The sequence below is a fragment of the Jatropha curcas genome, chromosome 7 (genome assembly GCF_041381405.1).
Source record: "Jatropha curcas cultivar XTBG-Jc1 chromosome 7, XTBG_Jcur_1.0, whole genome shotgun sequence".
Taxonomy (NCBI): domain Eukaryota; kingdom Viridiplantae; phylum Streptophyta; class Magnoliopsida; order Malpighiales; family Euphorbiaceae; genus Jatropha; species Jatropha curcas.
In genome coordinates this window covers 14,832,505-14,850,559 of record NC_143157.1, presented here as the reverse complement: position 1 = coordinate 14,850,559, position 18,055 = coordinate 14,832,505, and the positions used below count along the sequence as shown (strand labels likewise).

Below are 18,055 nucleotides of genomic sequence, written 5' to 3'. Positions count from 1 at the left end.
CTCCTTTAAGCTTTCATTTTTCATGTTTTTAGAAATTTTTTAAATTTTTAAATAATTTTTGAACATTTATTTATATATATAATCTAAAAGTTTGAATAATTAAAACTTTAAAACTTTTTGAATGGTTGAATTTAAAAATTTAAAACTTTTGACTTTTTTTCATGTCTACATCTATATAGCTATATACATATATCTATATATATATCTCTCAGTTTCAATGATTGTGCTCTCCAATTTTTATTTGTTTGTTTATATATATATATTATTATTATTGTTTTTCATATTTTTAATTACAAAAAGAGGATAATAACAATTCAAATTGATATATATCACTGCCTCTTCTTTTTCATCTAAAGTAATGCAATGTCAACCATGTAATGTCAATTATTTAGTCTTAGCGTTATCATCGTCCTCGGCCTTTTCATCATTAGAACTCTCGTCTCGAGTACCCACAATACGGTACGAATTTCCTACCTTTTCCACCAACTTCATATGCACAATGACATCTAAGTCCAAAGTAGTGTCATTTCCTCCTTCCACACTATCATAAACTGGCCTATCAGGATTCCAAAATCTCAAATACGATGCAATTCGGGTCACAAAACACCCCATCATAATAGCACATTTATCTGCCCTTGCAACTCTAGCCCATCGTAGGTGTAACCAATAGCCAACATTCAGAAAAATACCCTGATCGATTGCCCATATAAAAATAATTCATTTCAACTCAACACTCCATCACTCTCACTTCGCCCAAAAATAGTGTTGGCTAAGAATTTATGAATATACCTCAAGGCTGGATTTCTCAATTTTGATGATTTTGAAAACCTAGGGTTATAGTTATGTTCTCCGGTCAGATCGGTCCATGTGCTGCAATCTATAAAATCCTTAGGTATTTGATTAAGGGCATTTTCATTAGGGAAACCAAAGATGTGACTAACCTCATTTATCGAAAGTTCATAATTTCTTCTGAAAAACCTGAATTTAATTTTACTAGAGAAATTTACAGGCAAAAGACGAATAAGAGAAGAATATGAATTCGAAAACTCTAAAGTAATAGGTGCATAAATAAGGTCTTTTATGCCAATAAACTATTCCAACCCAATATGTTTAAGGGGTTCTAAAACAGCATCTCTAAGCTCTACTTGTGCTAGTTCTATGAAGTGCAACAGTGATACATCTATTAACAATCAGTTAGGTAAAACAAGCTATGCAGTTGTTATGAGGAACAACAATGGGGATTTTATTAGATGAAGCAATTGGCTTACGTGGAGTACTCTCTTGGATCAAAGGTTGGCTCTTCTCCTCTATTATTGTTGAAACAAATTCTTTATTTGTTTACCAAGCTATGCAAGTCAAGCTTTGGACCTTTCAAAGTTCAGTCTTCTTATTTTTGATTGTTTTATGTCCATTTTCCAATTAACTAAGTGTCACGACCCATTTCCATGGACCGGACTGGCACTAGGGCCCAGGTAAGCTTAAGGCCCCCGAGGCCCGTAGTAAGCCTGAAACACTACAAATTTGCTATCTCAATAAAATTTTAAACATTTACAAATTCCCCTGCTTACAATACACTATAGTTATAATACAGGCTCACAGAATTATTCCATCTATAATAATACACAACTTAAAAGTATACAAGTTCTATAACTGCGGAGTTTACTGACGGATGTATACATATAAGTCTTCGGACATTTATCTATTTAATTGATCAATACTAAAATTAGCGAATTTCTTTTTTAACGGCGAAGAGCAGAGTTATAGCTGGAATTTAGAAAATGCTACTTCCTGAAAGATTTGAACAAAAGAGATGTGAGTTTATTAATGAATAATAATTATTGCACAACACACGCATTCACACAATTGTATAAATATATCAACCTAGTCATCCGACTAGGTATATGCTCACACAGCCAGTCACACAAATGGCATATCACCAGCACTCACAATTATTAACATCTTCATATAATCACATCACGTGGAAATTAGTCAGTGGAGTCACCGAACCCCCGATGAGCCGTCCTCCCACATGGCTCATCCTCTCACATGTGCACCAGGGAGCCGATCCCCCATACTGGCCGACCGGTCTAATCCTCACTTGACCAGCCCTCTCATTATTTTTCCATTCTCTCTTTTCTTTTCCATACCAACAGGAGGCAACCCGGTCGTCTCCATCAAATCTAGATCATCAGGCGCTCACAACAGGAGGCCACCCTGCGGGCTGCGATCAAATCTAGATTATCCGGTGCGCCCAATAAAGAAGCCAGCCTGTGGTTAACAATAACGGTAACGGTAGGTGCACACGGGGGCGCCGATCTCCCATTTACCCGGCTAACAGAAACAGAATCAGGATCCATATAACAGAATCAGGATATAACAGAATCAGAATCAGGATCCGTATAACAGAAACAGTCTCACAAACCCATGGTGACCCACTTCATCCCAATTCCACACAAACAAAGCAAGGCATTGTCACATCACAACTAATCAAGCATTGCAATTAATTGCAGAAATATTGCAAAGTTAAACATCGGAATGCAATACACAATTAGACATTCATACTCAAATGCAAATAAATAAATAATATTAACAATAAACAACAATGATAGAATAAATAATAATAATGAAAATAAACAATAACAATGAAAATAAATAAGTAATTGAATAATTAAGTAAATAGATGATAGTAAAATAATTAGAATACTTTATTTACTATGTATTAAGTTATAGAATTATTCTAAATAAACCTATTACTTTATATTGTTAACTAAGACTAGTCTAAGTTCTATCGAAATTTTGGCAGCACCTCCCCTAAAAATTGGGCTATTTACCTACTCAAATATCACAATAATATATATATTAATCATTCAATGCACACAGCCCATCCGTCGGGCGATCAAACAGTTAAATTTCCCTTCCTCCATCCAAATAATAATGTCAACATTCAACTATTAATTCACAACTTATAATAATCTTCAAACGTGTTCCAATAATATTACTGAACATTCTTTGCTTCACATAAATATAATCAGCTTCTTTAGCTAATTGACAAATAAATGAAATCTTTTATATATCTATATACATATAAGAACACAATTACAGATATTACAATTTTATGTTCTAGTTACAATGCTACTTGCTGAAATAATATCGAAATCTTTTAAAGACCAGCTTATAAACTATCCTATAGTTCAAACAAATGGTATACTATCTTAAATGCAATTGTCGTATTTTCCCAGTTGAAGTTATGTGTTTAAGATTTCTCGATCAATGTTTGAATTCTAACTTATAATCTATTTGATTTATTAGTAGAATATTTATTCATCTTATCTTAGTATAATTATTAGCATTTACTAAGTTTTTGTACTACACTTATTTGCACCCATAAATTTAATCAATAGTAACTCGTATCCTATTATAACTCTATTAGTCAACTAATGATTTCTAATAATACACTTGGCCTATTAGCTTTTAAATATTCCGCCGAACACCCGACAACATCTCTCCTTAATCATACTCAACATCTAGTTTAAATTACCGTAGAACGATCGGCAGCCCATCCACCAGGCAAAGAACTTTAAATAAAATCCCCATCCTCCTATCATTATCAACCCACCATTCTTCGTTATACAGTAATTATAAAATCAATATCTTGAATCCATAATTTACTATGAATTACTTAATAAGTAAAAACAAAATAATTTCTTAAATTGAATCAATAAGTCTTATTTATATGCCTACCCATCATTGATTTTCACCCTTCAAATTTAATCACAATCAAATAAATGGTTTGTTTGACTGCACCTATTTATATTTCAGGACCTATAACCAATTATTTACAACACTAAATCCTAGATTTTCTTTTAATAAGCCAAGTATAACTTCGATTTAATCTCAAGTCATGCTAACAAAATAAGCTAACAACCAATTTATTCATGTGATTAGAATACCCAATAACTTAGTTACTGCATTTCTACCAACCCCTCCTTAATTTAACTTTCTGTGATATTTACGGCTTAGAAGACTAATTTTCGATTTCTGTCGTCTAATGATTCGAACACTATACAATATCAAAGTGCAAAACTAATTGCAAAACTAGATTCTATGTAAAAATTGGTATATACTGCCTATGAGGAATTCTAGTCACCGAATCCACCGCTGTCGCCGCCGTCTATGGTGGCCGGAGGTACCTTGGTTCCTAAATCTTGCAATTCTTACGCCAAGACGCAGCAAATTTCATATAGAACTCAGTTCTATAGCCAACTACTGCAATTTATGTCAATATCTAACAAAATCCCAATTTTTATTTCTTAAATCCCTAAGTCCCATTTTGATCAATTCCTGCGTTAAATCGCCTAATCTATGCAAAATGATTTCTAAAGGAGTGAAATGGGAGGACAATCAACTTACCTCGCCGGAGAGTATAGTCGGAGTTGCTCGGAGGGAAGGACGGAGACGCGACTGTCTCGATCGCGCTAAGGTCCCCAGCTTCGCTGTGACTCTTGCGCTCACCAGAAACGGAAACGGAGAGAAGGGAAGGAAGGCGGGCTGCTGCGGCGAGGAGTCGACGGCGAGGAGGCGCTGGTTCTGGTGGTCGGAAAACCAGAGAGGAGAGGCAGCGAGGTCGCGCGCTGGCACTTGCGCAAGGAAGGAGAAGGGGAAAGAAAAAAAAAGAAAAAAAAAGAAAAAGAAAAGAAAGAAAAATCTTGGGCTTCTAGACCATTCCGGTTCGATTCGAACCGGTTTGGTCTAATTCTATGATTTGGCTCAATTAGCTTGGTTTTCGAAAAAATCAAATTGGTTTACGGGTCTAGTTTAGCAATAATAAAACACTAGCTGGTGTAATCTTATTGGTTGAAATAAAAATTTTATTTTTAAATGAAAATTCTATGAAATTAAATTTTCGGATTGTTTCAATCTCCCCACCTTATAAAAAAATTCGTCCTCGAATTTTAGAAATGAGCAAGAAATAGGAATGCAACTAGAAAAGAAAGCATGTAAGGATATTTAACAAACAAATTATCATTTGATTGACATCCAAGAATAATGAATGGATGGTTTCATTATAACTCAAACCCCTTAAACTAGCAAACAAGGTTCCATCACACTCAAAATGTATTCGTTCAACCATCTATTACATTTATTGTCACTTGATTAAAACTCACAGGAAACTTAAGTCTATTACTATAACCTCCAATTTCTATTATCAGTCAGCTACTGAAATCTTTAGAAAGTCGTTCAATAAAACCGAGTTTAGCAGTAACATGCATAATAATAATAATAATAATAATAATAATAATAATAATAATAATTCATAGCTTACGAAAACAAAAAATAATTGAAATTTGATTTTATATATAGTGATAAAAATTATCTCATTTAATTTACATATATACTTACTAAAACTCTTATTAATCAAATATTCAAGAACTTATTACTTTAATTCAAAACTTTAAGAAAAATCGTTTGTTACTTCCGTTGTCTATTATATCATAGGGCACTTCGAAATAACTGTCTTTGTTTCTCATCTATACCAATTCGATTGTCCCTATGATATCTTTACCATAGACTAGTTCATCTGTTATATAGCTCCTAGATCACTGCGGCCCCTTAACCGCCAGCGTCTCTTTCTGGTACTTATTCCTTAAGTTATCTTAATACTTACCACTAAAATCGACTTTCATAATAACATCTTTTAATCGTTCAAATTTCAGTTAATAGCCCAAATCTCATTTGATAACCTTCCATTGTGCTTATGTTGCCTATTAATCCATTCTAGATATATTAGAGTATTCTTATTAATTATTTCGTCTATTAATCATTGTTAATCGTGATCTATCTAATCACCAACATTTCAATCTAAAACTTATTATTTACTCTAACTATACGCTTTCATCAAATTACACATCAATACAAATGTCTTCTATAAAAATTTCTTAAGTCCTGACCTAATGCTATCTTAACACCCAAATATCACATCAAATCAATCTCATTAGCTTTTTATCGCCTAATGCATATATACTAATAACTTCTCACTTTTCTGTCCATATCATGGACTAGAAATTTCTAAACTATAGTCTTAACGTTTAATTAAAAGTCTTAATTAGCCATACGTCTACCTATCACTAACGTGAATCAACTTTATATTTAACTTACCTATCTCATTTGTCCTTAATCAAACAATATTCTCTTATTCAAGTCGAGTAAGATATTTATAAATTACTTTGATTTGTCTACCACTTGCTCCTAGCATATATTACACCTTGTTACATATACCATTTCTATATCCTTAAACCATTCAAGTCCATTCCTAATATTATTCCTTCCATTTATTTTGCAACCTCGCTTCTAAACTAAAGTTGTCTCCTCAAACTTTTCCAACATTTGTGTCCTTATTTCAACTATTAATTGTCTACTTACTTCTTATTAACATCACCATTTCTCATTACTACCTTTAATCTTGTTCTTCTTAAAACTTTCTTTTTAAGTTCTAACCATACTCACGATCAACTTACCTTGTTGTTTCACCTAACTGGCCCCGTGATATAAATAGACAACTTTCAAAAATAATTTTCTATATAAATAATCAATTTTCAATTTATTCATCATAACACAATTTGAATTCAAAATAAAAATGAGGTTTTAAATTTAAATATCAATATCAAGTAAATAAAACAATAAAAAGAAATTTTAAAGAAATTCAGTAGCCGAACTGAATACTAAAATACCGATTCCTAATCACCCAAAATTCATCAATCCACCATACAAATGAAAAAATCTATTTATTCTCTACACCATCCTATTCACTATAGGAATAGAGCTCGCATGAAAAGTAGTGTACTGGGTGATCAGGCCAATCCACTACCATCAGGTATTACTCTATTCCCTAGGGAGGAAAATCACAAGTTTCCTTCCTTATGTTGGTTACGGCCGATCCCAACATAAAGAAATTTCCTATACTTCGCAGTTGTGTCCTAGAACCCTAACCTAAGCTCTGATACCAACTTTGTCACGACCCATTTCCATGGACCGGACCGGCACTAGGGCCCAGGTAAGCTTAAGGCCCCCGAGGCCCGTAGTAAGCCTGAAACACTACAAATTTGCTATCTCAATAAAATTTTAAACATTTACAAATTCCCCTGCTTACAATACACTATAGTTATAATACAGGCTCACAGAATTATTCCATCTATAATAATACACAACTTAAAAGTATACAAGTTCTATAACTGCGGAGTTTACTGACGGATGTATACATATAAGTCTTCGGACATTTATCTATTTAATTGATCAATACTAAAATTAGCGAATTTCTTTTTTAACGGCGAAGAGCAGAGTTATAGCTGGAATTTAAAAAATGCTACTTCCTGAAAGATTTGAACAAAAGAGATGTGAGTTTATTAATGAATAATAATTATTGCACAACACACGCATTCACACAATTGTATAAATATATCAACCTAGTCATCCGACTAGGTATATGCTCACACAGCCAGTCACACAAATGGCATATCACCAGCACTCACAATTATTAACATCTTCATATAATCACATCACGTGGAAATTAGTCAGTGGAGTCACCGAACCCCCGATGAGCCGTCCTCCCACATGGCTCATCCTCTCACATATGCACCAGGGAGCCGATCCCCCATACTGGCCGACCGGTCTAATCCTCACTTGACCAGCCCTCTCATTATTTTTCCATTCTCTCTTTTCTTTTCCATACCAACAGGAGGCAACCCGGTCGTCTCCATCAAATCTAGATCATCAGGCGCTCACAACAGGAGGCCACCCTGCGGGCTGCGATCAAATCTAGATTATCCGGTGCGCCTAATAAAGAAGCCAGCCTGTGGTTAACAATAACGGTAACGGTAGGTGCACACGGGGGCGCCGATCTCCCATTTACCCGGCTAACAGAAACAGAATCAGGATCCATATAACAGAATCAGGATATAACAGAATCAGAATCAGGATCCGTATAACAGAAACAGTCTCACAAACCCATGGTGACCCACTTCATCCCAATTCCACACAAACAAAGCAAGGCATTGTCACATCACAACTAATCAAGCATTGCAATTAATTGCAGAAATATTGCAAAGTTAAACATCGGAATGCAATACACAATTAGACATTCATACTCAAATGCAAATAAATAAATAATATTAACAATAAACAACAATGATAGAATAAATAATAATAATGAAAATAAACAATAACAATGAAAATAAATAAGTAATTGAATAATTAAGTAAATAGATGATAGTAAAATAATTAGAATACTTTATTTACTATGTATTAAGTTATAGAATTATTCTAAATAAACCTATTACTTTATATTGTTAACTAAGACTAGTCTAAGTTCTATCGAAATTTCGGCAGCACCTCCCCTAAAAATTGGGCTATTTACCTACTCAAATATCACAATAATATATATATTAATCATTCAATGCACACAGCCCATCCGTCGGGCGATCAAACAGTTAAATTTCCCTTCCTCCATCCAAATAATAATGTCAACATTCAACTATTAATTCACAACTTATAATAATCTTCAAACGTGTTCCAATAATATGAAGGAGAAGGGGAAAGAAAAAAAAAGAAAAAAAAAGAAAAAGAAAAGAAAGAAAAATCTTGGGCTTCTAGACCATTCCGGTTCGATTCGAACCGGTTTGGTCTAATTCTATGATTTGGCTCAATTAGCTTGGTTTTCGAAAAAATCAAATTGGTTTACGGGTCTAGTTTAGCAATAATAAAACACTAGCTGGTGTAATCTTATTGGTTGAAATAAAAATTTTATTTTTAAATGAAAATTCTATGAAATTAAATTTTCGGATTGTTTCACTAAGTTTTCTTTAGCTTGGACTAGGAGGCAAGCTAATATGTTTGCTCACCATCTTGCTAGATTAGTAAGAAGCTCGTTTACTTTCTGAATTAGATAAATAGGAGCTTCTATCTTTATTTCTCAAAAAAAAAAAAAAAAAAAATTAAATATATAATGGTTTTTACCATAGTTGATAATAAAAAACGTTGCCTACAATAATCAACATTAAACTAATGGAAAGTTTAATTAATACATTATCTAGGCACAAAAAACTATAATCTATAATAATAACTGGTAGACTAAATCTTTTTTTTTTTTTTTGCCTAACTACAAAACTTTACCCACTATAATTTTAAAATATATATATCATTGCTAAATAGGAAAGCCTTATTTAATAAAATAATCAAATAAATAAATGAATTTATAATAAATTTAGGATATTGGTATTTTGGCCTTCTTATTCATTCTTTATTTTATTCATTCCATTATTCCTATCAATCAAACACATGAATGTAACTTGAATTCATATTATGGTCTTGTTCGGCATCAGTTTTTATGTAGCATTTAGTGTTGTGACTTAATCAAAATACTATCTTTATTATTTATAATTTTCAATGGGTAACATTTATATTATTAGTATTTAAGATTTGAGAAAGCAAATTATGAAAAATTATTCTCTGTAACGCTTGATGAAATACTAGTTAAACAACTAATAATTATTAGAACAACTAATAACTATTAGAATAATTAATAGATATTAAAACAATTAATTCTATTGAATAAAATATACATGATGCATACTAAACACAATAATAGGAATTATATTCCCTAAAGAAAGTCATTTTCTTAAAAAGGTATATTTTAAGTTAAGTTATTATATTTTGAGTGAAATAAAATTTTTTTTAGAAAAGTAAAAAAATTAACTATATTGTTGTTATTATATGTTTTAAAAAGATATTCTACTTTTGGTAAGAATTCAATTTTTTAACAGACGATGAGAAAGTAGAAATTGATCATTAATTAAACTTTCTTGACAATATAAAATTTCTATATCAACTAAATATTAAATCCTACTTTTAAAAAAAAAAACTTTTTAATGATATTAATTGAACAACTAAATGCCACCTACAGAAAATGCTTTCACTATATAGATAAGAGGTGGATATTATTAATAACCTATGTGTGAGACTTGAAAAAAAAAAAAAATTTATTAAGACAGTCAACTACTCAACTTGTTCTTGACACACAAGAAGCTCATAGTGAGCAAGAAAATAACTGACTCGGTGTTGGATCTGTGAACACATTTTAATTTTTTATTCTCTTTTTATTTTTTCATACACGTTTATCATTTCAAAATTCAAAAAATAATGCGAATAAGTATATATAAACTGAGGACAAATTTACATCAATTGGCATTTTTACAAAATTTAGAAATAATGTTATAGTAACAGTCGACAAACAGAACTGTAATCATAAAAATGTGAATATATATTAATAACAAGCATAAAGTTATGAAAATATATGAATGCATTGTATAAGTAAGCACATAAATATATTTATAAAGTACACCACAAACAACTAAATTGTGAACATATTCTAAGAAAACCGATACACTGTACATCAATCCATAAACAAACTTAAAATTGATTGTTGCATTGTTACCGTTGCTTCCTTAACAATTCACATATTAAATTTAAGTAAATCCATCTATTTACTTTAAGTAAAAAAATTTATGGTATTGTTAACTTTTAATTCAAGCCATTAAATACTTTAATTTACATAAATTTTTTATTGAATAATCCAACTCATACGACAAATCAATTAAACACTTATTGAGTATAACTAAAAAATGTGAAAATCATTATTTTAAAAATTATAATAATTATCTATTAAATAAGTATTTTGCATATACAAATTAAAAACACTCAAAAAAAAAAAAATATTAGTAATATATAGATGTGTATAATATTACTAAAATTCATACTTTAAGAATGCAATAGCTCCCTATAAAGTTAAAAGTGCCACAAACATAAAACTTTAATGTTTTGATAAATCTATGCATTATGCCTTTTATGTTACATTCAAACTCAAGGGATGAATCCAGCCATTTGCCTAAAAAAAATAAGTGTGTTAAGGTTGGGTGCTTAAACTGAAAAGCACCTTGACACGTCCAAACTAGTTAGGACAAGAACTTTCCTGAAGCCTATAGAAGAGAGTTGTGTTCCTTTTTGTTAAGTGCGAGCCAAGCTTGGCTTCATTACTGTGCCGTAATTAATGTTCAAGATCACCGGGACTTCAATAAAATGTTCGTTGTGGGCTGAAATTTTTGAGTTTTTTTTTTTTTTTTTTTTTAAGCGTTTACTCATAACCTTTCTTAAAGTATTTATATTTTATTCATAGAGTATTATTTATATTATTTAACTCAAATTTGACCCAAGTTTAATTTGAGATAAAAAAAAAAATCAAATTATACAAACAAAAAGTCATATTTTTTATGATGAAATACATAAAAATATATTGTTTTTAATAAAACAAATATGTTGTGAAAGAAAAAATTAATGGGGTAGTAATATTTTCTATTTACTTAGACTGCATAAATTGTGATGAATGATTCATTTTCTCTTTAGATGAGCTAAGGAATTTTTTTTTTTTTTTGAAGAGGAGGAAGGAATTATTGTATCTAAAATTATTTTTCTCTATGCAAATCATAACGTCCACATGTATATGTTTTATATAAAAATTATTTTGCAGATAACAAAAATATTCTTTTTAAAAGAATAAAAGATTCAATAATGCCCCTTTTCTACCCAATTTGTATATCAATAATTCTTCAAAAGAAATATATATATATACACACACACACGCAACTTTTTAAATACAAATCAAAAGAAATCACAACAACCGAATTTCTTTTTTCATTAGATAAATTTCTTTTTGTACTAGATAAAGTCTATTAATTAATCTTTCTAAATAACTAACCACTAAAATGTATTTTAAAATACCAACGATGTTATTTAATATGTTTCTCTTTAAAAATTCTTTATATATATATATATATATATATATATACATATATTGGAAAAATATTTTCGAAATAAAGTAATTTTTTTCATGATTCTCTCTATTTTAATCTAAAAAAAACTTTACTGAAATGTAAGCTTCAAATAAGTGTAAACTTTCAATATTTTTTAGAATTTAAGTTTAAATTTTTATAGAAAATAATTAAATGAAATTGATATTATATTTAAATGGAATTTTTAGGATAAAATTAGGACAAATTACTAGGTAAAAATACTAATTAAGTTTTCCTTTTAAATTATTAGGTAAAAATGCTAGTCTCATGAAAAACGGCTAAATGGATGGATTTATCTTTGTATTTTTACGTCCAATCTCATGCAAATTGCCGAATGTATAAATTAATTGATGTAATTCTTGAAAAACATTTTATGACTCGCAATTTTTATTTTAACCTCTCAAAACACTTCAAACTGTAAAACTTTAACTATTAAATACTTTAACTTATAAATATTATTTCATTTAATATTTAAATTTATAAAATTAAATTAATTAAATATTTATTAAATAATTAAAATAATTAAAATTATTATTTTAAGAGTTATACTAACTAAATATAACTCAATAAATTATATATAAAAATTAAAAATATTAAAAAATTATTATTGTTGTTGTAGAGATGTGTATAATGTTTTTAAAATTTATAATTAAGGCATAACAGGTCTTTTATAAAGTTTTGGCTATTATAATATTTTCTCTTAAAGTATAAGATGTAATTTATGTTATTTTATAAAAAATAGACCTAGTTTTAAATAAATAAATAAATAAAATGAAATAAACATAATTAAATTATTTGATAAAGATAAACATTGTATAGGAATATTATAGAACAATATAAGAATTATCATCTTTTAGAAAGAAAAACATGGGTGAGAAAGGAAAATCTAGCTATGAGTTCAAAAAAAAAAAAAAAAAAAAGGAAGTGAGGCTTTTTTTTTCTTTTTTATGGGAAAAAGAGTAACTGAAGGCGGTAATAGACGACAAGTGGTATTTTCGTAAATAAATAAAAATGTAGGGTTTAAAGATACCAAGACATAAAATATATTCCCTAAATAGACAAATCCCTACACCTAAGCATTAGCTCTCACTGTTACTCTTAAACTTCTCAACCCGTAAGAGCCACCCGTCGTCTTTTTTCTTAGAATAACAATTTTTCTGCATTCGAATTTCAAACACAACTAATGCAACTCCATTTTTAACAGTACACGCGTCTGCAAACTTTCTCCTAAAAAAACCAATTATCCAGATTTTCTCGGATACCAAACACCTACCACATTCCCAGGAAAGTTGGTTTTCTTACTTTTTACAGACTTTCTTCATCTTTATCACTTGATTTACACTTACAGAGGACAGCGGCAACAGTAGCAGCAAGAACAACAAGCACTAGTAATCCATTTTATTTTAGAAGATCAATGATGGCCATTAATTCTACCGACCGTAAAGATGTTGTTCTCAAAGTGTCCGGTGAAAATGATCCGGCTGCTAAAAACGTCGAACACGGTAAGATTTGGAGAGAGTCGAGTTACGATTTTTGGAGTGATAAAGAGAAAGAAGAAAGGATATTGAATAATGGTTTTGATTTTTCTCAAGGTAATAATAATAATGTTACTTCTACTTCTAGTACTGTTGCTGGTAGTTCAGCTACTACTTCATCGTCGGCGGAGGATCCACCTTCGAAGCTAATTGGTGAGTTTTTACATAAACAACAAGCTTCAGGTGATTTTTGTCTAGATATGGATTTAGAGATGGACGAGCTTCAAAACGATACGGTTTTACTTCACCGGAATTTGGCGCCAGTTTCAGAGTCTCCGACAACACTGAACCGGGTCGCTTTTGACCCGAACCCACCTGGGTCAAGTGACTCAGTTAGGAGAAGGCATCAGCATAAAGATTCGCCTAGCAAGATGAGTAATGATAGCACTGGCGGTGATGGGGAGGTTTTGAAGTGTAATTCAAGAAACAGCGCAAATTTGTCAAATAGTTCGTCTTTTAAGAGAAAGTCGCATTTGTTGAAGGAGAGGACAAAGTCAAGATTAATGGACCTACCTCCATTGCCTCCTGAAAAATCTGGGAGAGTTGTTGGAAGATCAGGGCAATTGAAGTCTGGATTTATAGGGAAAGGCAATGTGGTTGAAGATGAAGAAGATGATCCTTTGTTGGAGGAAGATTTACCTGAGGAGTTCAAGAAAGATAGATTTGATATATGGATTTTGCTTCAGTGGGTTAGTTTGATTTTAATTATTGCTGCTTTAGTATGTAGTCTTGTTGTTCCATATTTGAAACAGAAAAGTTTATGGGAACTTAGTTTGTGGAAATGGGATTTGTTGGTTTTGGTTTTAATATGTGGGAGATTGGTTTCTGGTTGGGTCATAAGGATTATTGTGTTCTTTATTGAAAGAAATTTTCTTTTGAGAAAACGGGTTTTGTACTTTGTATATGGGATCAAGAAGGCTGTGCAGAATTGCTTGTGGTTGGGGCTTGTGTTAATTGCTTGGCATTATATTTTTGACAAGAAAGTTGAAAGGGAAACCAGAAGCAAAACACTTAGATATGTGACCAAGGTTTTGGTTTGTTTCCTAGTGGGTACGTTGATTTGGCTTGTCAAGACTCTTGTAGTTAAGGTTCTTGCGTCTTCTTTTCACGTTAGTACTTACTTTGACCGGATTCAGGAGTCCTTATTTAATCAATATGTTATTGAAACGCTTTCTGGTCCTCCCCTAGTTGAAATAAAAAGAAGCGAGGAAGAGGAAGAGAGAATTGCAGCTGAGGTACAGAAGTTACAGAATGCAGGTGCTACTGTGCCCCTTGGCCTTAGGGGAGCTGGCCTTAAAAGAACTGCCTCCCCTGAACCACAGGGTGCGAGAGTTATAGGAAGCGGGCGGATGCAGAAGAGCCCTCGAATTGGTACCCCCAGGCTCTCTGCTTCTCTTTCCAAGGAGGCCAATGAGGGGGATGATGGGATAACTATTGATCACTTGCACAAATTGAATCCAAAGAATGTTTCTGCCTGGAATATGAAGAGGCTGATGAACATAATTCGACATGGCACTCTGGCCACGTTGGATGAGCAGATTCGAGAGTCTAGTCATGATGATGATGAGTCAGCTACAAAAATTAGAAGTGAATATGAAGCAAAAGCTGCAGCGAGGAAAATATTCCAGAATGTGGCTAAGCCAGGGTCTCGGTAGGTTCTTATTTCTATCCCATGTTCATCATTTTTTGCCATGTTTAATTATGTGTATAGTTTCTTATTTCTATCCCATTTTCATCATTTTTAGTCATTAATTATATGTGTAGTTCCTAATCTTTATAATATTTAAGATGTGCAATGCAGTGATTTTAATTACTAGTGGTTTATTTTAGTATTTTGCTTTGCGTTATGATGTAATTATGTTTCTTTTTGCAAATTGAACTCTGTTATATTTGATGTCATTTGTATCTATATCTTATTGGGTATTGCTTTTTTTATCCCTGTTTCTTTGTTGTTCAAGGGATGTAATCAAATAAAGGCATGTTCAACTAAGTATTGTTATATTCAATTTTAATTTAAAAAATAATCTAATGCGTGCAAAATGTAGTAAATCTTTTAGAATAAGGGTTGAGAAATGCATGCATTCTGAAAGTGAGATTTTTAATGTGTTTATGATGACAGTTCTACAGTGAACAATAGCACAATTTACTCCATTATTATGTTTCTAGTCTATGTGTTGTGACATATGTCTTAGTTGAGTGACTTTGTAATGAATTAATTCACTGGTCATAATTTTCACCTAGGACTGAGTTTTTGTTCTTATTTTCCTGTGCAGTTATATCTACCTGGAAGACATCATGCGTTTCATGCAAGATGATGAGGCTATAAAGACCATGGGTCTTTTTGAAGGAGCATCTGAAAGCAAGAAAATTAGCAAGAAATGTTTGAAAAACTGGGTGGTAAGGACCCATTGACTTGTTCATTTTCATTTTGTCTTTTCTCTTTTTGAAAATTTGATATATGTGGGTTCTTTTGTGCATGTATTCTACCACTTAATACTTTGATGCTTGATTATTTCAGGTTAATGCTTTTAGAGAGCGGAGAGCACTTGCTTTAACATTGAATGATACAAAAACGGCTGTGAATAAGTTGCACCGCATGGTGAACATTTTGGTTGCAATCCTTATAGGTGTTATTTGGCTTCTTATATTAGGAATTGCCACTACCAAATTTCTTGTCTTTATAAGCTCCCAGCTCCTTCTTGTGGCATTTATTTTTGGAAACACCTGCAAAACAGTATTTGAAGCCATTATATTCTTGTTTGTGATTCATCCATTTGATGTGGGTGATCGCTGTGAAATCGATGGAGTTCAGGTATATAAACCAACATGGGAACTGTGCATCTCTATTTTCTGTGCCTTCATCATCGTGGAAGTTTTTGGTACCAGTTTTTGATATATCTAATTTATTTCTCAACAAATTTCAGATGGTAGTAGAAGAGATGAACATTTTAACTACTGTTTTCTTAAGATACGACAACCAGAGGATTGTAATTGCTAATAGCGTTCTCGCTACCAAAGCCATCAGTAACTACTACCGTAGTCCGGACATGGGAGATGCTGTGGAGTTCGTCGTACACATAGCTACACCAGCTGAAAAGATTGCAGCCATGAAACAACGAATAAATAGGTAAGTACAGATGGAACTTTATTGTTCTTCCCCTCAATTTATCATTTCTTTTATGCTGCTTATTGGTGTACACGGGAGCTTTAATATAGACAAAATAGAATTTTATCTGTTAAAACTAAATTTTCTTCTCTCTCGCAATGCTGTTATTGCCTTAATTAGTTGTTTGATATTGAATTCTGCAAAATTTTGTAGAAGTTATTTGGAGTTTCATGTTATATCATTACTAAATTAATTACATGATTCAAATTCATTTATACCAAACAAGGGGTAGAAGTGCATAGGGTTTTTGGATGGCAGATGGCTCAAATTGTATCTCATCAGATTAAATGTTCATTGGCATACTCAAGTTCATACTCGTTATCGGGTAACTATTGGCCATGGATGATAAACTAAAGATATGAACGCATTATACATGCATTGAACACATGGACATAAGCAAGAGTCTTCGGTTTTTAATGGCATTTGCTAAGTAATTGCTGTTTCTAGTACATCTATTTTTGTGTCTTCTAATGTAGGCATAGCTGCAAAACACCTTGAATATGTTGCTTCATTGAATTACATTATAAAGCCAAACTTATCTTTGCATTTTCCAATGCAGTTATATTGAAAACAAGGACCACTGGTATCCTTCACCTATGATCATATTTAAGGATATCGAAGATCTGAATCGGGTGCGAATAGCAATATGGTTGACCCACAGAATGAACCACCAAGACATGGGAGAGAGGTGGTCAAGACGTGCCCTTTTAGTTGAAGAGATGGTTAAGATTTTCCGGGAGCTCGACATTCAGTACCGCCTCCTTCCTATTGACATCAATGTTCGTACATTACCTCCTGTATCGTCGGATCGTGTTCCTCCTAGTTGGATGATTTGAGAGTGAATGTACAAAGAGCTAGTGTAGGAGTGTCTTTTGGGTCATGAATTTTTTTTTTTTTTTTGGAGTTAATAATAGGCTGAATACATAATTTAATTCCTAAAGTTTAATGAAAAAGTTTTGTGGCACTTGAACTTTAAAATCGACTTTGTGGTTAAAGTATTTGGAGAAGTTGTTTTCTCATTATGTGTGAGTGTGTTTATATATATAGAAAGAGATAAGAGACCTATCTAAACAGCTATACAAAAGTGTACAAGCCTATCAATATCTAATTACAAAACAATATTCTGTTTCACAATGATTATCTAATACACCCCCGCAAGATTGCAGGACGTTGAGCAATGCCAATCTTGGACCGCAAACGAAGAAACTCACGACTTGACATCGCCTTAGTCAGTAGATCAGCCAGTTGATCCTTGGATGAAACATGAGAAACACGCAGCGTGCCTTGTTGAACTTGAGTGCGAACAAAATGATAATCAATTGCTATGTGTTTCATGCGCGAATGAAATACTGGATTTGCTGCAACATAAGTTACACCCAAATTGTCACAATAAATCACTGGCACTTCCTCTATTATTTGATGCAACTCTTGGAGTAAGTTTTTAATCTAGATTACCT

General features: G+C 31.9%; 1 protein-coding gene across 1 annotated transcript; it reads left to right on the top strand.

The window, feature by feature from the left end:
• Positions 1–12,969: 12,969 nt before the first annotated feature.
• Positions 12,970–17,576, top strand: MSL6 (mechanosensitive channel of small conductance-like 6). Its single transcript, XM_012228963.3, has 5 exons — positions 12,970–15,083; positions 15,706–15,829; positions 15,951–16,244; positions 16,357–16,559; positions 17,158–17,576. The coding sequence occupies exons 1-5, from the start codon at positions 13,312–13,314 to the stop codon at positions 17,432–17,434; spliced, it is 2,670 nt and encodes an 889-aa protein (XP_012084353.1). The 5' UTR covers positions 12,970–13,311; the 3' UTR covers positions 17,435–17,576.
• The last annotated feature ends 479 nt before the right edge of the window (positions 17,577–18,055 follow it).